The sequence below is a fragment of the Microcaecilia unicolor genome, chromosome 3, assembly GCF_901765095.1.
Source record: "Microcaecilia unicolor chromosome 3, aMicUni1.1, whole genome shotgun sequence".
In the NCBI taxonomy this organism is placed as follows: domain Eukaryota; kingdom Metazoa; phylum Chordata; class Amphibia; order Gymnophiona; family Siphonopidae; genus Microcaecilia; species Microcaecilia unicolor.
The window spans coordinates 1,692,036-1,713,935 of record NC_044033.1 but is presented as its reverse complement, the minus strand read 5'-3'; the positions used below and the strand labels follow the sequence as shown (position 1 = coordinate 1,713,935).

The following is a 21,900-nucleotide window of genomic DNA, read 5'->3' as shown; positions in this document are numbered from 1 at the left end:
TAAGTTCTGCTTCAAATGCCTAAGACGTACTTCTTCCTTGCCTGTGCTTCTGAAACAGATGCTCTACAAGGTGAACTAGGAAGCTCCATTCAAGAATTTGAGAAATCACACAAGGATTTTGGCAGAGTGACAATGTCAAGCTTAGAAAGCTCCTCCCGCAGGACAGCAGAGATTCGCATGGCCCATCTAGCTACTGATATCAGAGAACAGAAAGTTTTATATCTTAATACAAGAAGCATCTTCTATACTTCCAAGGTCGTACTGATGAAACACAGAGCAGTACCCAAAAAAATATATATCAATGATGCAATTCATATCTTCCTTCCAAATAGTACAGTCCCCAACACCACCAATAACATGCTTCTCCGTTTACCCTCATCTCTAGCCCTTTATTTTGCCTTTGAATATTGTACTTCATTTCACATAAAAACACTCCTATTTGTAATTTTTGTAAACCACTTTGATGGTATTTACCCTTTAGTTGTATATCATGCAATAAAGAAACTTGAATGACTACATACAGAATAATATACATGGATGTATGCTGGCTTTTCCCATTTCTGCTGCAAGGCCTCCCTCTGCCCAACTCGTAGTGCTACACGTTATTTTCGAGTTTCTCCCCCTGCCTGAGTCAATAGCGTTACTCACTGCTGTCAAAGTCTCTCCCTCTCTGCCTGAGTCAATAGCGTACTCACTGCTGTCAGAGTCAATAGCGTACTCACTTGCTGTCGAAGTCTCTCCCTCTGCCTGAGTCAATAGTGTTACTCACTGCTGTCAAAGTCTCTCCCTCTCTGCCTGAGTCAATAGCGTACTCACTGCTGTCAGAGTCAATAGCGTACTCACTTGCTGTCGAAGTCTCTCCCTCTGCCTGAGTCAATAGCGTTACTCACTGCTGTCAAAGTCTCTCTCCCTCTGCCTGAGTCAATAGCGTTACTCACTGCTGTCAAAGTCTCTCTCTCTCTGCCTGAGTCAATAGCGGTACTCACTGCTGTCGAAGTCTCTCCCTCTGCCTGAGTCAATAGCGTTACTCACTGCTGTCAAAGTCTCTCTCCCTCTGCCTGAGTCAATAGCGTTACTCACTGCTGTCAAAGTCTCTCCCTCTGCTGAGTCAATAGCGTTACTCACTGCTGTCAAAGTCTCTCTCCCTCTGCCTGAGTCAATAGTGTTACTCACTGCTGTCAAAGTCTCTCCCTTTCTGCCTGAGTCAATAGCGTTACTCACTGCTGTCGAAGTCTCTCTCTCTCTGCCTGAGTCAATAGCATTACTCACTGTTGTCGAAGTCTCTCTCCCTCTGCCTGAGTCAATAGCGTTACTCACTGCTGTCGAAGTCTCTCTCTCTCTGCCTGAGTCAATAGTGTTACTCACGGCTGTCGAAGTCTCTCTCTCTCTGCCTGAGTCAATAGCGTTACTCACTGCTGTAGAGTCTCTCTCTCTCTCTCTCTCTGCCTGTCAATAGCGTACTCACTGCTGTAGAGTCTCTCTCTCTCTCTGCCTGAGTCAATAGTGTTACTCACTGCTGTCGAAGTCTCTCTCTCTCTGCCTGAGTCAATAGCGTTACTCACTGCTGTCGAAGTCTCTCTCTCTCTGCCTGAGTCAATAGCGTTACTCACTGCTGTCAAAGTCTCTCTCCCTCTGCCTGAGTCAATAGCGTTACTCACTGCTGTCGAAGTCTCTCTCCCTCTGCCTGAGTCAATAGCGTTACTCACTGCTGTCGAAGTCTCTCTCCCTCTGCCTGAGTCAATAGTGTTACTCACTGCTGTCGAAGTCTCTCTCTCTCTCTCTGCCTGAGTCAATAGTGTTACTCACTGCTGTTGAAGTCTCTCCCTCTGCCTGAGTCAACAGCGTACTCACTGCTGTCAGAGTCAATAGCGTTACTCACTGCTGTCGAAGTCTCTCTCTCTCTGCCTGAGTCAATAGTGTTACTCACTGCTGTCGAAGTCTCTCTCTCTCTCTGCCTGAGTCAATAGTGTTACTCACTGCTGTCGAAGTCTCTCTCTCTCTCTGCCTGTCAATAGTGTTACTCACTGCTGTCGAAGTCTCTCCCTCTGCCTGAGTCAACAGCTTACTCACTGCTGTCAGAGTCAATAGCGTTACTCACTGCTGTAATGTCCTATAACTGCTGTCGTTCTATTTAAGAATCTCCCTGTTCTCATCACTATTGACTCATCACAGAGAAAGAGAGCATCTGTTAATACTTTCATTATTGGATTATTGTAATGTGATCTATTTGGGTTGTACAAAGCATTCATTTAGAATACTTCAAATGGTGCAAAACACGGCAGTCAGACTGATATATGGTCTAAGTTTGACAGTGTTCCCCTTTATTATTACAAGATTCATTGTTTGCCCATGGAGACTAGAATCAACTTGAAATTAGCATGTATTTTTTAAAAACATTGCATGGTCAGATTCCTGCTTATTTGCTTATTCATTTCTGTTCTGTAACATCTCAAAGAGCTAGGAGATACGATATCGATGGTTTCTTTACTTTTCCATCAATTGAAGGGAAAAAAAGATTTTTGATTGATCCCTTGCTGTCCAAGCAGCTCGTTAATGGAGGGATATTGCTGGGAAATTTTTATTTTCCCAATCATACCTCTCATTTAGGAAGAATAGAAACATTTTGTTCAGAAAATGTGTTTCTTAATTTTGTTATCCCGAGTTTAATCTGATATCCCAGGAGTATGTTCTGGTTTTTGATATATGTAACCTGCTTAGAACTTGTTGGTGTTAAAGAGTAATGTAATGTAACTTCCCATCGCCTCTATTTACATCTGTGTTTCTACCCTGCAGAGTACTGCTTTCTTTTGTATCCAAAGAAAAGGAGGAGATGGATTGAGGAGTCATCACTAGGACTGTCTGAGAATGAGAGACTAAGGTAGTAATAGTTTAATAGAAAGAGTTCATAAATTTCTCTCATCACCTGCATCTTTCTGCAAACACCACAATCACACGTAACCTTTCCATCTTTCCCATTCACACCCAGACAATAACATTCACGGGTGTAGTTTCTAGCATGTGCTATTGTTAACAAGGCGGTAAATAAATATTTTAGCACAGCTCCCATTTTATGCAACAAGATGTAGTTACTACTAACTGGGATTAACAGTAAAATAAGACGTCTTAACTTTAGCCCATGTTAGTAGCTACAGCCCTTAGAATTAGGACTCACAAACATGACACCAGACTTTCCCCCGTGCAGGGTGTTAATAACGCTACACACGCACTCCTTACACTTGTTAATAGCAGCTTACTGTAGTATCTGAGGTTGAATTACAGCAGAAAACATGCAGCAAAAGGGGTCACAAGTCAAACATCGTCGTACAGCAACATAACTGAGGAAGGGCTTCAGCAAAGCTAGGAACGAGGAGAGGCCTTGCTGCTTCAGGAGCTGCTCAGTATTTTCACTATAGCAGAGTACAGAGAATGCAAAACATTTCTTCCCACAATTTGCCTGATTAGGGTGACAATGGAGCCGAAACCTAGAAACTCAGAAAAATCCTTGGATAAGCACAGAGGGAAGCAGTAAACCTAGGACAGGCAAACGGACAGCCTTTGCATATCCTGCAGCAATCACCAGGATCCCAGTTACGACTTTTCAACAATGAAACCCTGTCCAGGGCCTACTGACATTAGTCACCAGGGTTCAGTCTCTGCTGTTCAGGAAGGATACTGGGTCATTCCAGCACACAGAGAGTCCTTTGCAAGGTTTAGTAGGGGTTTCAATCCAAAGCACAGATCTGAAACAGCAAGGTTCTCACTTCTAAAACAAGCGATCGATATAATAAAATGTACATGCAACAGAACCCACAAAAGGTACGAGGCTGAATTAAATAAGTAGACGATGCCTAGAGGAGTCAAATGACCAACGGCATGCAATTAGCTACATGACCCGGGACATGCAAAAGGATCATATGGTGAGCATTTTGGGAGATATGTACCTTACTGATAAAACAGTACAATCATAATTGTTAATAAAGGTGATAGACCAGTACAGGAACAGAATAGGGCTATACAGCATGACAAACCCTGCATGCAAACTGCTAGGAGAGACATCAGAACTAACGTCTGGGACTGTATTTGACTGGAAAGAGGTGGTTACATAGGAAGCAGGGCAGCACCCCTGGCTTCCCAAAGTTTGAAATGCTGATACCCCTTCATTCTGTGTCGGTGCTGTGAAAGCTTTCTTGATAGTGGACTTGTACTTACCCCACTCCATTCGACGCTTCCCATACTCACTTCTTCACCTCCATCTGTGCCACTTTCATACTTTACAGATCCTGCAAAGCTTTCACGGCCTTTTCTCTGCTCCACTGCTTCTCCATCCTTCAGAATTTCAACCACCTTTGTCTGGTTAATAGGATCGGTTCCCTGAAAGTGCAAAATGCATGAGTGACTGTGCAGCCTCTATCCCACACTGTCATTTCCTTCCTAAAGGCCACCTACTGACTGATTCCCAGAATACACAATCCTTCTAAAAGGCCACGTGCTAAATTTTATTAGAGGAAGGGGGGGAGGGAGGTTCATAAGACAAAGAGAAAAGCAGGAACATCAAGGCCCTTGCCTAAGACCTGCATCTTTAGCAATTACTTCCTGGTACCATGTGGCTCCGAGGGCGTTGGCTTTACGGTGCTCTAACTCCCGTGTCTCATGAGAACAACGTGAGAGCTCAAGCACCCTGTGGCATGTACTGACAGTCACGTGGTGCTGAGGAATACACAAACGGCTGCTCTTCTGAAGCCAGCGGCAACGCAAGGTAATTGGAGGATCTCGTCAGGTGAAGGGAGAAAAAGATTACTAGGGAATGATGAAAGGGAAATGGAGGAAGGAGGTGAGAGGCTGCCAGATGAGAAGATCATCATTGTGGGGGGTGGGGGGGGGGTGGGGTGGAGGAGGAGATATTTGTATCAGGAAGGCCTGATAAGTAGATCAACTGAGGTGGAGGTGTGAGAGAGGGGAATAGAAAATCTTCCCATTCTTCCATTGTCTGCCTTCTTAGATCCTGGAACCTCCCCTCCCCAAACCCTTATCCCAAATCTCCCTCCTACAGGAGTCTAGCTGGCTATTGGGTGCTTGGTCTTTGGTAGGTGGAAGTGGTGGGAGGGTGAAAATCTAGGCAGCGACTTGCCTTTTGGTTGTGTGTTTTTTTTTTTTTTTTAAAGAGAAGGGGTTCATTGGCCCATCAGGTCCTCAGTCGAGCTCTAGACGGGAGAAAGGAAGGCTTGGTTGATCCATCATTGGGCCTTCATCTTTGTCTGGTGGTGGTCTAAGGAAGCCCTCTTCTCCATGCAGATTCAGATAACTTCATTGGCATGACAACTGGCATGTCCCTCCCAAGGATATAAAGACTTGAGGTAGTTCAAGGAAGGCAGGGGAAAAAATGGTACAGGATTTGCGCCAAAGACGTATGAGAAAAGACTAGAAGACCTGAATATATATTCGCTAGAGGAAGAGAGAGAGAGAGAGAGGGGGGGGAGAGGTGGGGGGGGGAGGCGGAAGATATGATACAGACATTTAAGTACTTGAAAAGGTATTAATATACAAACCAATCTCTTCCAGAGACAGGGAAGCACTAGAACTAGAGGACATAAATTGAGGTTGCAAGGCAGTAGACTTGGGAGTAACGTCAGGAAATACTTTTTCACCGAAAAGATAGTGGATATCTGGAATGCCCTTCAGGTAGAGATGGTGGAGTCAAAAATAGCGAGGGAATTAAAAAATGCATGAGACAGACCAGAGGATGCCTAAATGGAAACAATACTTGGCTGTTGAGGTGTATTGTTGGGCAAGAGTAGTTGGGAACAAAGGCCAACACCAGGCAGACTTATAGTCTGTGTCCCGCAAATGGCAAAAAACAGATGTAGTTTCAGCAACTCCAGTATTGGGAATAAAGGCCCAGGGGCATTGCTACCATTGAGCGAGACTGATAAAATGCCCAGCTGAACCTTCCCTTCCTCTCTTCTTCCTGTGCCTAGGTCCGACATCTCTCCAACTCACCTCCTCCTCCTCCCCTCGCCCCCAACACCTGGGTCCAGCATCTACTACTACTATTTAGCATTTCTATAGCGCTACAAGGCGTACGCAGCGCAGCATCTCTCTAGCTCTTCACCCACCCACCCACCCACTGGATCTCCAAACAATGCAGTGGATCATGGCAGAGACAACACTGTAAGCTGCCTCTCTGGCTGGCAGAGCTTTTCCTCTGCCTTGTCCTGCCCACAAAGTGGTGGGATGTGGCAGAGGAAAGGCTCGGCTAGCCAGAGAGGCAATTTACAGCGCTGTCTCTGCTGCAGCGTTTGGATGACCGGTGTGTGCAGGTAAAGAGCTGGAGAGATGTTGGACCTGGGTGAGGGGGGAGAGGGAGGAGAGCTAGAGAGATGATGGTGGAAGAAGAGAGAAGAGGGAAAGGGGGGATGGAGAGAGAGAGAGAGAGAGAATCCCCTTGGACCAAGAATGGAGAGAGCGAGAAAGAACAGATGCCGGACCACGGAGGAGGACTTCAGGGGTGGGGTTGCAGGAGGAAGAGAAGATAGAGAAGACCATTCCAGAGTACTAGGTATAATTTCCCCTGTCCCCCTTTTGATGGAAGAAGATTGTGGACTATGTTACCATCAGAACTGAGATGTCTATTTTCTTATTTCTCTTTTAGGAAGAGCTCAAAGACTTATCTGATCATTGATACTGGCTTGAACTGAATAATTTCTTGTGGATGTTATTACGCTCTCATTGTTAGAGTCCCTCTTGATATGTAAACTGCTTGAACTGAATAATTTCTCATAGATGTATTTTGCTCTTCATTGTTAGAGTCTCTCTTGATATGTAAACCGCCCATGAATCCTTTACTGGAAAACAGGCGGTATATAAGACTCCAATAGAATAGAAGAGAAAGAAGACATGGTGGGGAGGGACAGGGAGACAGAGAAGAGATGCTGGACATGGAGGGTGCATAGAGAAGGACACAGAGGGGTGATACAAGGGGAGGGACAGCGACAAAGAGAGGGATGCTGAACACAGAGGAGAGATACTGAACATGGAGAGAGGATAGGGAAGACACCAGATAGGATGGCTAGGGATGCAAAAGAAAGATAGATAATGGACAGAGAGAGAAGAAATGTATGTGGGTACTGGTCACAAGATTGGAAACAAGTTTCAGCTCTGGCAGAATACAGCTGCGAGAATGATTTTTGGTTGTAAAAACGTTGACCATGGGAACCCAGTACTAAGGGACTTACATTGGCTGCCTATAGATGCTCGCATTGAATTTAAGGTGGCATGTTGGGTTTTTAAAATAATTAATGGTTGCTGCCCTCAGGCCCTTGTTCAGTTAATTACTTTGCCTACTGTTCGTTCTGTCTCTCGCTTTGGATCATTAATAAGATTGGGTAGTCCTTCTGTAATTCAGGTTTGCTATAAATGCATTCATGGAAGTTTGTTTAGCTTTCAATCTAGCAGGATTTGGAATTCTATTCCAGTTCAGATATGGACACTTCCTAATTATATGATACTAGTAAAAAAAGGCCCGTTTCTGACACAATGAAATGGGCGCTAGCAAGGTTTTCCACGGACTGTGTAAGTTTGAGAGAGTGACTGTGTGAGAGAGAGTGAATGTGCGAGTGTGTGTGTGTGTGTGTGACAGAGAGAGAGTGAGACTGGGTGCAAGTGTGTCTGTGAGAGAGAGAGTGTGTGTGATTCTCCTCTGTCCCCTGCCCCCCCTGCAGCTACCCAGCGATTCTCCTGTCTCCCCTGCCCCCCCTGCAGCCACCCAGCGATTCTCCTCTGTCCCCTGCCCTCCCCAGCCACCCAGCGATTCTCCTTTGTCCCCTGCCCCCCTCTAGCCACCCAGCGATTCTCCACGCTCCCCTGCCTCCCCTCAAGCCACCCAGCAATTCATCTCGTGGAAAGAGGAAATGATGTCAGAAGGCGGGAATCTGAGGGAACAAACTCGAAGGAAAGGCTGGAGACGGGCAGGGCTTTCAATGATGCGGCCGCTTTGACGGAGGTAATCAAGAAAGCGAGTTGAATCGCTGGGTGGCTGGAGGGGGAGCAGGGGAGCGTGGAGAATCGCTTGGTGGCTGGAGGGGGGAAGGGGATCAGGGCTGTTCGGGACGGAGTAACGTTTGTTTGCAGGTTGCTATGCAGCCTTCCCTTCCCTCCGAGGGCGGGGCAGTGAGAGTGAGTGTGATTGCCTGCGGTTGGTCCCTTCTCCTTCTGATGTCGCGAGGGCATGGCGATTACGAACCCCAGGAACACTACACGGCTTCGCTGCCATGGAGTCAGCTTCAGAACGTTGGAGGTGCAAATTATTATATTAGATTTAGAAAAGCATTGAAAGCCTACTTATTCTACAAATATATTGAAAATTTGTAGTACATACTTGATGCCATATTAGTTGTTGTTCTGTCTGGATATAACCTGCTTTGATTCCAGGTTGATTTAGGCAGGATATATAAACAGGAATAGAACAGAATATTACTACTACTACTTAACATTTCTAGAGCGCTACCAGGGTTACGCAACGCTGTACAAAATAAACCAAGAAGGACGGTCCCTGCTCAAAGGAGCTTACAATCTAAAGAACGAAATGTCAAGTTGGGGCAGTCTAAATTTCCTGGGTGTAGAGGTAGAGGTTAGTTGCCGAAAGCGACGTTGAAGAGGTGGGCTTTAAGCAGAGATTTGAAGATGGGCAGGGAGGGGGCCTGGCGTATGGGCTCGGGGAGTTTGTTCCACGCGTGGGGTGAGGCGAGGCAGAAAGGGCGGAGCCTGGAGTTGGCGGTGGTGGAGAAGGGTACTGAAAAGAGGGATTTGTCTTGAGAGCGGAGGTTATGGGTAGGAACATAAGGGGAGATGAGGGTAGAGAGGTAAGGAGGGGCTGCAGATCGAGTACATTTGTAGGTTAGTAGCAGAAGCTTGAATTGAATGCGGTACCTGATTGGAAGCCAGTGAAGTGATTTGAGGAGAGGGGTGATATGAGTGTATCGGTTCAGGCGGAATATAAGACGTGCAGCAGAGTTCTGAACGGACTGAAGGGGGGATAGGTGGCTAAGTGGGAGACCAGTGAGGAGTAGGTTGCAGTAGTCAATGCGAGAGGTAACGAGAGAGTGGATGAGAGTACGGGTGGTGTGCTCAGATAGGAAAGGGTGGATTTTGCTAATGTTATAGAGGAAGAAGCGACATTGTAGATATCCTGAAAACCTGACTGGCACTGGGGTGCCTTCAGGACCAGGTTTGGGAACCACTGCTCTAAGCATTTAAACTACGGGGTGGGGGTGACAAGGGAATTCAGAAAGTCACCCCCAACAACAGCAAAAGCGTGACAGCCGGGGAGAAGAAAATGTTCATATGATGAACATAGTAACATAGTAGATGACGGCAGAAAACGTTTCTAAGCAACTCATTCATAGGCAACAAACGGAAAGTAATGAGCACAAATGCTTGCAGTTTGTAAGTAGCAAGGTTCAGAATTTGCAAGCCCTGATGTCTGAGACAGACTTGGATATTCTTGCTCTCATAGAGACATGGTTCAGTGATTCCCATAAATTTGGATATAACCATACTGGGCTATAATCTACTTAGGAAAGATGGGGAGGGCCGTAGGGGTGGGCGCTGTATTGGTACTAAAGCTGTTGACATACAAGGCTGAGAAGGTTAGGGCTCTTCAGCTTGGAGAAAAGGCAGCTGAGGGGTGATATGATAGAAGTCTACAAGATAATGAGCGGATTAGAGCGGACAGATGTGAAGCGTTTGTTTACACTTTCAAACAATAATAGAACCAGGGGACACAAGATGAAGCTAGAATATGGTAGATTTAAAACAAACAGGAGAAAGGTTTTCTTTACTCAGCGTGTAGTTGGACTCTGGAACTCGTTGCCGGAGAATGTAGTGACAGCAGCTGCTGGCCTTACGGAATTTAAAGGGGGTTTGAACAGATTCCTGAGGGAAAAGTCCATTGAACATTATTCTTTTTTTTTTTTGGGGGGGGGGGGGGGTTGCCGGGTTCTTGAAGCCTGGATTGGCCGCTGTCAGAGACGGGATACTGGGCTTGATGGACCCGTGGTCTTTTCCCAGTATGGCAGTGCTTATGTACTTATGTAGGGATCCTGGGGAAAAGAGAAAGCAATATGGGTCATCCTGAAAAGAGAAGATGGAACTTGTATCTATACAGATGTCATTTACAGACCTCTGGCACAAATGGAGAAACTGGACAAAGATCTGATTGAAGATATCCATAAGCTGGGAAAGAAAGGGGAGGTGCTGCTGTTGCTGAGAGATTTCAACTAGACTGAAGTCTGGAGTGAATTGGAAGGTCCCTATCTGCAGAATCAGAAAAAACAGAGAGATCATGGATGCCTTCCAGAGTGCTCTGCTCAGACAAATGGCGACAGAATCCATAAGGGAAAAGGTGACCCTGGATCTGGTGCTCATAAATGGTGAAAGTCCACCTAGGCAACAGTGACCATCACACCATATGATATAAGAGCTAAAGTGGAGTGAAAACACACAAAACAAAAGTTCTGGATTTCAAACATGCCGACTTTAGTAAAATAGGGGAGGACCTGACCACAGGGGTAGACACAGACATGAAAGGACAGTGGTCCAAGCTGAAAGCAGCTATAAATATGGCACCAGATCTTTATTGTCAGAAAGCAAGAGAAAAAGGAACCTATATGGTTCTTCAAACAAGTGGCTGAAATAATCAAGGAAAACAGGCTTCGTTTAAGAAATACAGAAGAAGAACACAAGAAGAGGAGCAAAGAAAAGATTACCGGTTAAAACTCAAAGAAGCGAAGAGGGAAATACAGTTAGCAAAAACGATGCACATAAAGACGACAACTTTTTTTCAGATATGTTGGAGAAAGGAGGAAGGCTAGAATTGGAACTATAAGACTGAAAGTCGCTGCTTGTGGAAAGTGATGTGGAAAAAGAAGATGTCCTGAATAAATACTTGTGTTCACAGAGGAAAACCCTGGATACCTGCCAAAGAAAAATCCTGCCAAATGAATCTGGTGACTAGAGAACTGGATAAAGGACACACACTATATGTAATCTACTTGGATTTCAGGAAAGTCTTTCATATGGTTCCTCACAGGAGGCTACTGAATAAGCTGGGTAGGCTGAAAGTAGGAGCCAAAGTGGTGAACTGAATTGGAAGCTGGTTGACTGACAGAGGGTAATGGTGAATGGAGATTATTCACTGGGAAGGAAGGTGAGTAGTGGAGTGACTCAGGGATCAGTTCTGGGACCGATTCTATTTAATATATTTGTGAGCAACACTGCTGAAGGATTAGAAGGAAAGATTTATATTTTTGCCTATTACACAAAACTTTCCAACAGAGTAAAAACATGAGAAAGTATCTACTAAAATTAAAAGAATGGTCTTAAACTCTGGCAGTTAAAATTTAATTCTAAGAAGTGTAGAGCGATGCACTTGGGCTGTAGAAATCCAAAAGAGACGCAAGAGATAGAGGGTCTCTCAGTCTCTGGTTCCGTGACAGCAGCAGAGGGAGAGGAGCTCGTGTCCAGCGGAGCTGCCCCAGGAGAATGAAAGCTGTGGAAATATGAAAATCACAGCGAGGGTCACAAAAGCTGTTGAGGGCTCAGCCGACAACGCCTCGCGTGCAGAGCAGCCGAAGCAGCAGCAGGAGGAGAAGCAGGAGCAATACAGCGGGGGTGTCCCAGAGACAGGCTCCGAGGGGCTCAGAGCACAGCAGCAGCAGCAGCCCGAGGCTGCTACCTCCCTTCAGATTTCTACCTCCAACCACTGACACAACTCTCAGGTGCAACACTTCTGGACATCTGACTGTGAGTAAATTATCTGTTATACCTCAAGATATTGATACTCTACAGTTAACAAGTCTTAAGAGGCCTGACAGCGAAAGCCAAAGTAAAAACTAAATAGTCACTGCAGGAGATGAAGACACTTTCAGCAGGACAAGCGTGCCTTTAAAAGAGCCTTCTGCACTGAATTTGTTCAAACTAGAAAAGCTAAGCTGTTAAGAGAGCAAAGTTGGGTAAGAAATGGTGCAAAGCACTTCTATGGGAGCCAGTGGTGTTCCTAGGGGGGCTGACACCCGGGGCGGATCGCCGGTGCAGCGCCCCCCCGGAACAGCGCAACACCCCCCCCCCCCCGGCGAAAGAACCCCCTCACGGGTGCACGCCGCTGGGAGGGGGTGCCGCGCGCCTGTCGGCTCTTCGGTTTCATGCTCCCTCTGCCCCGGAACAGGAAGTAACCTGATGGGAGCAGGCCTGGAGGTAAAATAACTCTGAAACTTTTACAGAATAGGTTGAAATTTGGCATGTGGGAAAAACTGGTAAAAAAAAAAAAAAAAAGAGCCATTAAAAAATGGACCAAACTGGACCGAGGGTTCCAGACAAAATGCCCCCTAAAAAAAAAAAAAAAATTGCCCAATGCATTTTTATGGGAGCAGGAGTTCCAGCTTCTGTAGCATAGAGACTTGAGAGAACAGAACAGTTAGGGGAATTCCTCCTTTCAAACTGACTTTCCCAATCCCCTAAACTACCCCCACCCCAAAAGGTATCCTCCTACAGAAACTACCCTCCACTTCCAAAACTACTCTTACAACTTTCCCACCATCCCCAAAATCTACCACTGCAAGTTCCTCACTATCCTGCCCCAAGATGAGGCTGTTAAGTTCCTGAAAGAAGTAGCAGAAAAGAAAAGAGGTTACACTTCACAAAGTACAAGAAATCACAGAAAAACAAAGACAAGCTAAGGACCATATTGACGGTTATGTGGGTAATATTGCTGACCCCTCCCCAACTCTGCCCCTGACCTGCCCACTTTGGACGTAGCCTGTCAGAGCCGATCGTCAGTGACATTGCCCAGTTAAGTGGCCCCAAGTGAATTAAGTGGGCAGGAGCCTTTCCTGTCTGCTTAAATCTCTTTGACTATCAGATGGTCCAGTCTCTCTGTTATGTACTTTGGATTCAGAGCTACAAGTGTCATAATTACGGCCAACCTCTTTCTCCAGGATCTGGTATTTTGCAAACTGGCCTAGAGGAGTTCCTGGATCCAAACTCTGAGCCAAAGTGCTGGACCCTCTACCTTGGTTCCTGACTACTAGGTGCTAGACCTCCTTGGCCTGGTCCATATTCCTTCACTAGGCTGTGCTTGGGTTACCCCCCCCCCCCCTTGTTTTGCTACAGGATTTCAGTTTGTCCCTGGATCTGGGCCCTCCAGTCTGAGTGGAGTAAAAGCCTCATTATCCAGCACTTAGTTGTCAGGAATATTCTAGTATCTGGCATCTCAATGCAAGGTGAACAACAGAGTTTTTCTCTGCTTGATCTGCCCACTCCACCATCATCCGTTCCATTTGCGTTTCCAAAACACTGCTGTCTAGGACAGGATAGGCTAAGAAGCAGAGGGCTGTGAACTAACAGGCATATTTGGATAAGTGAAACTATTTGCCATGCCTACAGATAATAAGGCTTTTACTGTATATGAATTCCAGCTGTTCATATTATCTATGGCTTGGTTGAAAACCAACATTTCCTGAGTCCTCTATAGACATCTACCAGTATCCAGAATGTACATTCAGCTCTTGCAATATTCAATCAAATCTCATGAAGTGAAGTGCTGGCTTCTTTAACGCATGCTACACTCTGCCGCTGAGCGTTTGTGTTACAAGTCAAGGGCCTAGTTTCCTGTTGTGCTGCTTCCTAGGGCTGGTGTTAGCAGACTTTTCTTAGTTGCATTACTCTGAATAAGGCCCCTAGAACGTTCCTAAACAGTCCTCTCTTTCCCCAATAACGTTCCACCTAAAATACAAGACCACCATCGCTTCTCACCTGTTGCCGGGACCTCCTGGCACATTCCTCCAGCGTCTCTGCTGCCTCCAGTTTCCCCTGACGTCGATATAAAGCGCCCAGATTCCGCAGTGTAGTGTTCACTGTAGGGCTTAAGAGAAAGTACAGGAATGTGAGGGGAAAGAGTAAACAAGGCTTCTTACCTGTAAGGGGGTTCTTCATGAACAGCAGGATAAATCAGACACTCCAGAATGGGTTCTCCCAGTAGACCTTCTGGGCATATGCTGCTTCTCCTCCTTATGTAGCAGCAAATGCTTCACCTATAAAAGTGGTGGTGGGAGGGATTGTCTGGCTGATTTATGCTGACATCCACAGAGAACCCGTTATAGGTAAGTGACCTCGTTTGTTCCATCTACAAGCAAGATATAATCAGCCACGCCTGGGTGACTCCCCAGCTAAGGGTGCAAGGGTAAATGATATTTATATTGTTACTGGCAGGACCTGAACCCAGGTGCCATGTTGTGATAGGTTGCAGCAAGTCAAGTAGAGGAAGAGGGGACCACAGTAGCAACTTTGCCAATGCCAATTACAGGAGGGTTATCACATGGTACTGTATTCACTTCTGACTGACTGTTGCCTTTTCACACCCTTGAGAACATGGCGTTGTCATGTTCTCAAGGTAACAACGTTCTCAAGGCAAAGGTAAAGCAGGAGATCTTGGGCACAGCCAACTTTCGTCTCCTGAAAGTGTCCCAGTCTAGCTTCAGGCCGTGTTATAGTACTGAATCTGTTTTAACCACTTTAGTTTCTGCCTTCAGAGAGAAAATATGTTTAGACAACAAGGTCCTGGTTATGTATGTCTTCATTTTCCTACTTGTGAGAAAGCAGTTTATAAATCTATATTTTTTTTCATATCACGGTACTAAATGGTGGAATTTCTTGCCGAAAAATAACATCCCAACATGATTATTTGGTTTTTCATGTTTTTGAAATCTTTCCTTTTCAAAACATTTCTGTCAGTTGATCCTGGTGCCTAATCTCCCCCTTCCGTTCTCCCCATTATGCTTTATTATTTAATTCTTTATATATTTATGATTCTTTCCTTATTGATATGTGTGGGTTTATGTATTTTCATTTTTTTGTAATGACTGCTTGTTAGACACATTGAACTCGAAACTGTACAGGAAAATGTGGGCTATAAATGTCATAAATAAACACATGAAACCACATGGCCTGATATGGTGGGGAAAACAACGATGTTTCCTATGGTGTTGCAGATCTTCAGCCAAGATGTGTACTGCACCCAGTGGTGTTCCTAGGGGGGGGGGGGGGGCAGGTGCGGTCCACCCCGGGTGCACGCCGCTGAGGGGGTGCCGTGCGTGCCTGTCCTCCGTTGTTCCATGCTTCTTCTCTGCCCCGGAACAGGTTACTTCCTGTTCCGGGGCAGAGAAGAAGCATGGAACAACGGAGGACAGGCGCGCACGGCACCCCCCCAGCGGCATGCACCCGGGAGAGGGGGTTCCTTCGAGGGGGTGTCCTTTCGCCAGGGGGGGGTCCGCGCTGCATGGGGGGGGGGGCGCTGCACCCAGGGGGCGGGGCGCATCGGCGATCCACCCCGGGTGTCAGCCCCCCTAGGAACGCCACTGACTGCACCCCTGCCCAACTGTGTGGGAAAGAGAGAAAAAGGGATTGACTAATGCTTTCCAGAATGCGTGTTGCAGCAACAACAACAAAAAAACTCCTTGAAAGAGGTTCATCAACCATGTAGGTCTATAAAGGCTCTAAATTGTTTTGGAGAACTTGAAGATTGTAAATGTATAGAACAGGTGGATATTGGAGGACCATTCAGGTAAGGGACATAGGCTGAGTTGGTGTTTAGCCCAGACTGGACAGGAAAAGAGAATCCAGTCCCCTGGTTGATGAAGGAGATGCAGAATAGTGACAAGGATCTAGACAGGAGGCTTCTGGGGGTTTTAGAGATGCAGAATTTTCAGTGTTTATATTTGTTTTATAAGATTGGCCGGTGAGGTATCAAGGATATTTGAAAGCCTAAAAACTGAGCTTCCTGATCAGTTTTAGATTTAGGTTAGGCATGTAGCATGTGTCTGTGGTCTGGAGAAGACATGTGATTTTTATTTTAGTTACATTTGTACACCGCGCTTTCCCACTCATGGCAGGCTCAATGCGGCTTACATATTGTACACAGATACTTATTTGTACCTGGGGCAATGGAGGGTTAAGTGACTTGCCCAGAGTCACAAAGAGCTGCCTGTGCCTGAAGTGGGAATCAAACTCAGTTCCCCAGGACCAGAGTCCACCACCCTAACCACTAGGCCACTCCTCCACTATGTGGATAGTGTTGGAAAAGTTAGTCACTATTTAAAGTGAGTTTAATTTTGAATCAGTAGCATAGGATAAGATACTGTAAGACAGCAGATAAAGACCTGCATGGTCCAGTGTTTTGTATCTATGTTGGGTTTTTTTATGTTTTTTTTTTTTCAAATAGTTTTATTTTGTTTAGATTTTTTATTTGTGTAATATTGGCTTGTGAACTATTGTGGGTTATTTTCAGTTGGTGAGTCTTTTATGAATATATTAAATGGGAGGGAGAGTGAATATGAGTTACTGTAGTTATGGACATGGGTGAATAAAGATACTAAGTGAAGGGAGTGCACAGAGGATGGTGAGGGAACGTATAAAGGTGAATAACTGACTGTGTTATGTAAAGGGCAAGTATAGATTAACATGGGAAGGCATTACATCCTACCTTTCAAGGACATTCTTAATACCTGTCTGCCAACAAGTCTTACTCTAAGAAGCATGCTGCCCTTTCTTCCATACCTGTTCACTTTACAGGCTTTGTACCAGCCACCATACTCTGCATAGGGGGCGCTGTCACTGTGTTTGCTCTGAAACGGAAAGGGAAGAATCAGCTTACAGCCATGTTCAACACCCTATGGTTTTCGCTTCTGTACCTCATGTTTAAATTGCATGATGAAGATGTACATCTGTCACATTAGCCTTGGTCCTCAGAGCCTCAAACAGTTTATCTAACGTGAGCATTCATTACATATGTCTGTACATTTATGGTCTGAGAAAGGTTAACGTTCATAGCAGTGTTACTCTGAAAACTAGAGCTGTTTCTGCTCCTTCATGACCACCAAAACAACAACTAACAGGTTAGGGTAAGGGCACCTCCATGTATGGAGCAGCAATACAAGTCAGAGAGTAGGGGTGGACCAAGAAGTCTAGCCAACCAAAGTTGATTGAAGAAGCTTTATTTGCACCAATTGTATGTATGACCCGACATAAAATAAGGTTAAAACCACAAGTAAAAACAAGCAAAAATAAAACTCGCACACGATAATCAAAATGGTAATAAAAGTAGAGAGTTAATAACATACATAAGTACATAAGTATTGCCATACTGGGAAAGACCAAAGGTCCATCAAGCCCAGCATCCTGTTTCCAACAGTGGCCAATCCAGGTGACAAATACCTGGCAACATCCCAAAAAAGTACAAAACATTTTATACTGCTTACCCCAGAAATAGTGGATTTTCCCCTAGTCCATAGACTTTTTCTTTAGGAAGCTGTCCAAACCTTTTTTTAAACTCCGCTAAGCTAACCACCTTTACCACATTCTCTGGTAACGAATTCCAGTGTTTAATTATACGTTGAGTGAAAAAAGACTTTCTCTGATTCGTTTTAAATTTACTGCATTGTAGCTTCATCTCATGCCCCATAGTCCTAGTATTTTTGGAAAGCGTAAACAGACACTTCACTTCTACCCGTTCAACTCCACTCATTATTTTATAGACCTCTATCATATCTCCTCTCAGCCGCCTTTTCTCCAAGCTGAAGAGCCCTAGCCACTTTAGCCTTTCCTCATGGGGAAGTCATCCCATCCCCTTTATCATTTTCGTCGCCCTTCTCTGCACCTTTTCTAATGCCAGTATATCTTTTTTGAGAAGCAGCGACCAGAATTGAACACAATATTCGAGGTGCGGTCGCACCATGGAGCGATACAAAGGCATTATAACATCCTCATTTTTGTTTTCCATTCCTTTCCTTTCCTAATAATACCTAACATTCTATTCGCTTGCTTAGCCGCAGCAGCACACTGAGCAGAAGGTTTCAACATATCATCAACGAAGACACCTAGATCCCTTTCTTGGTCTGTGACTCCTAACGTGGAACCTTGCATGACGTAGCTATAATTTGGGTTCCTCTTTCCCACATGCATCACTTTGTACTTGCTCACATTAAACGTCATCTGCCATTTAGACGCCCAGTCTCCCAGTCTCGTAAGGTCCTCTTGAAAATGTTCACAATCCTCCCGCGATTAAATTACTTTGAATAACTTTATGTCATCAGCAAATTTAATTACCTCACTAGTTACTCTCATCTCTAGGCCATTTATAAATATGTTAAAAAGCAGCGGTCCAAACACAGACCCCTGGGGAACCCCACTAACTACCCTTCTCCACTGAGAATATTGACCATTAAACCCTACTCTCTGTTTTCTATCTTTTAACCAGTTTTTAATCCACAATAGAACACTATCTCCTATCCCATGACTCTCCAATTTGCTCTGCAGTCTTTCATGAGGTTCTTTGTCAAACGCCTTCTGAAAATCCAGATACACAATATCAACCGGCTCACCTTTATCCACATGTTTGTTCACCCCTTCAAAGAAATGTAATAGATTGGTGAAGGAAGATTTCCCTTCACTAAATCCATGTTGGCTTTGTCTCATTAATCCATGCTTTTGAATATGCTCTGTAATTTTGTTCTTAATAATAGTCTCTACCATTTTGCCTGGAGCCGATGTCAGACTCAGTTGTCTATAATTTCCCGGATCTCCTCTGGAACCTTTTTTAACAATCGGCGTTACGTTGGCCACCCTCCAATCTTCCGGTACCACGCTCGATTTTAAGGATAAATTACATGTTACTAACAACAGCTCCACAAGCTAACTTTTCAGTTCTACCAGTACTCTGGGATGAATACCATCCAATCCAGGAGATTTGCTACTCTTCAGTTTGTAGAACTGCCCCATTACATCCTCCAGGTTTACAGAGAATTCATAAAGTTTCTCTGACTCGTCAACTTCGAATACTATTTCCGGCACTGGTATTCCACCCAAATCTTCCTCGGTGAAGACCAAAGCAAAGAATTCATTTAATCTCTCCGCTACGGCTTTATCTTCCCTGATCGCCCCTTTTACTCCTCGGTCATCTAGCGGTCCAACTGATTCTTTTGCTGGCTTCCTGCTTTTAATATACCTTAAAAAATGTTTACTATGTGTTTTTGCCTCCAACGCAATATTTTTTTCGAAGTCCTTCTTAGACTTCCTTGTCAGCGCTTTGCATTTGACTTGACATTCCTTATGCTTTTTCTTATTATTTTCAGTCGGTTCCTTCTTCCATTTTCTGAAGGATTTTCTTTTAGCTCTAATAGCTTCCTTCACCTCAATTTTTAACCAGCTGTCGTTTTAGCCGGCTGTCATTTGATCTTCCGTCCTCCTTTTTTAATTCGCGGAATATATTTGGCCTGGGCTTCCAGGATGGTGTTTTTGAACAGCATCCATGCGTGATGTAAATTTTTGACCCTCGCAGTCGCTCCTTTAATTTTTTTTTTTTTCACCATTCTTCACATTTTATCATAATCTCCTTTTTTAAAGCTAAATGCTAACGTATTTGATTTCCTATGTATACTTACTTCAAAGCTAATATCAAATCTGATCATATTATGATCACTGTTATCAAGCGGCCCCAGCACCATTACCTTCTGCACCAGATCATGTGCTCCACTATGGACTAGGTCTAGAATTTTTCCTTCTCTTGTCGGCTCTTGTACCAGCTGCTCCATAAAGATGTCCTTGATTTCATCAAGGAATTTTACCTCCCTGGCGTGCCCCGATGTTACATTTACCCAGTCAATATCAGGGTAATTGAAATCACCCATTATTATTGTGTTGCCCAGTTTGTTTGCGTCTCTAATTTCCTTTAACATTTCTGCATCTGTCTCTTCATCCTCGCCATGCGGATGGTACTACACTCCTATCACTATCCTTTTCCCTTTTACACATGGAATTTCAATCCACAGTGATTCCAAGACGTGTTTTGTTTCCTGCAGAATTTTCAATCTATTTGATTAAAAGACTCTCCTTAATATACAATGCTACCCCTCCACCAATTCGATCCACCCTATCACTACGATATAATTTGTACCCCGGTATGACAGTGTCCCACTGGTTATCCTCCTTCCTCCAGGTTTCAGAGATGCCTATTATATCTAATTTTTAATTTAGTGCAATATATTCTAATTCTCCCATCTTATTTCTTAGGCTCCTGGCATTCGCATACAGACATTTCAAACTATGTTTGTTGTTCCTATTTACATCATGCTTAGTACTTGACAGTATTAATTTGCAATCTTTTGTCTGATTTTTATTTAAGGACACCTGATCTACTACGGTCTCTTTTGCAACCTCACTATCAGGACACCCTATCTTCCCTGTTTTGGTGATATCTTTGAAAGATACCTTATCCCGAACCATGCGCTTTTGAGTGAGTCGGCCTTCCCCCCATTTCTAGTTTAAAAGCTGCTCTATCTCCTTTTTAAATGCTGATGCCAGCAGCCTGGTCCCACCCTGGTTAAGGTGAAGCCTATCCTTTCGGAATAGGCTCCCCCCTTCCCCAGAATGTTGCCCAGTTCCTAGCAAATCTAAAACCCTCCTCCCTGCATCATCGTCTCATTCACACATTGAAACTCCGGAACTCTGCCTGTCTCTTGGGCCCTGCGCGTGGAATGGGTAGCATTTCAGAAAATGCTACTCTAGAGGATCTGGATTTGAGCTTTCTACTTAAGAGCCTAAATTTGGCTTCCAGAACCTCTCTCCCACATTTTCCTATGTCATTAGTACCCACATGTACCAAGACAGCCGGCTCCTCCCCAGCACTATCTAAACTCCTATCTAGGTGATGCGTGAGGTCTGCCACCTTTGAACCAGGCAGGCAAGTCCACCAGCCACCCAGCTATCTATATGCCTAATGATCGAATCACCAACTATAACACCTGTCCTAACCTTTCCCTCCTGGGCAGCACTGGGAGACATATCCTCGGTGCGAAAGGATAGTACATCCCCTGGTGGGCAGGTCCTGGCTAAAGGAGTACTTCCTACTTCCTCCTCCAAGGTAGCACAGGGGCTACTAGACTGGAGGTGGGACTTCTCTACAACATCCCTGTAGGTCTCCTCTATGTACCTCTCTGTCTCCCTCAGCTCCACCAAGTCTGCTACTCTAGCCTCAAGAGAACGGACACGTTCTCTGAGAGCTAGGAGCTCTTTGCATCGGACACACACATGTGACATCTCACTAACTGGGAGATAATCATACATGTGACACTCAATGCAAAAGACTGGATAGCACCCGTCTTGCTGCTGGACTGCTAACTCCATCTTAGTGTTTTTGAGCTTTTCAATAATTTAAAACTTGCTACAGTATTAAGGATATTAGCCTAATATAAAAGTTTAGTATAAAAGTGTCGTTTAGTTTATATAGTATGTTGTATGATTTATTTAGTGTTTCCTTCTTAGATGGTAATGAAACGTATTAAACTCTTACTGTAAGAGTACTCCTTGCTTGTTACCCTAATTACAAGGACTATAAATGAAGAGTTGTCCTAGGGGTGGGTGGGAAAACTAAACTAGATCCTGCAGTGCCTGCTAGATTCTATCTGTTAATGCTGTGGTACAACAAAGTTTTTAAAACTAAGTGGAGAGATGTGGTAGCCGTGTTAGTCCACTCTTAAAGGTTATCAATAGAAATCAAACAAAATAAAACATGGAAAAGAAAATAAGATGACACCTTTTTTATTGGACATAACAACACATTTCTTGATTAGCTTTCGAAGGTTGCCCTTCTTCCTCAGATCAGAAATAAGCAAATGTGGTAGCAGATAGTATATATGAGAGAAACATCAAAGCATTACTTTGACAGTCTGACAGAGTGGGAGGGTGGGGGTATGCATGGGGACATCAAAGCATTTCATTGATTTTCTAACAGGATGGGTGTTGGTAGGTGAGAGGAGGGTAATAAATAGAGAAATAAACAGAAAAATACAACTTTAT

At 44.6% G+C, this 21,900-nt stretch overlaps 1 protein-coding gene across 3 annotated transcripts in view; it reads right to left on the bottom strand.

Moving 5' to 3' along the window:
- KLC4 (kinesin light chain 4) overlaps nt 1-21,900 on the bottom strand; it is a 230,714-nt gene that overhangs the window by 63,807 nt on the left and 145,007 nt on the right. For 2 of the 3 annotated variants that reach the window (XM_030195691.1, XM_030195692.1), the window contains exons 11-13: nt 16,606-16,673; nt 13,807-13,915; nt 4,210-4,371 (exon numbers count right to left, since the gene is read on the bottom strand). In XM_030195691.1, the coding sequence (XP_030051551.1) occupies nt 4,210-4,371; nt 13,807-13,915; nt 16,606-16,673 (339 nt within the window). The remainder of the gene's footprint in view (nt 1-4,209; nt 4,372-13,806; nt 13,916-16,605; nt 16,674-21,900) is intronic. The other variant, XM_030195693.1, reaches the window with a different exon arrangement.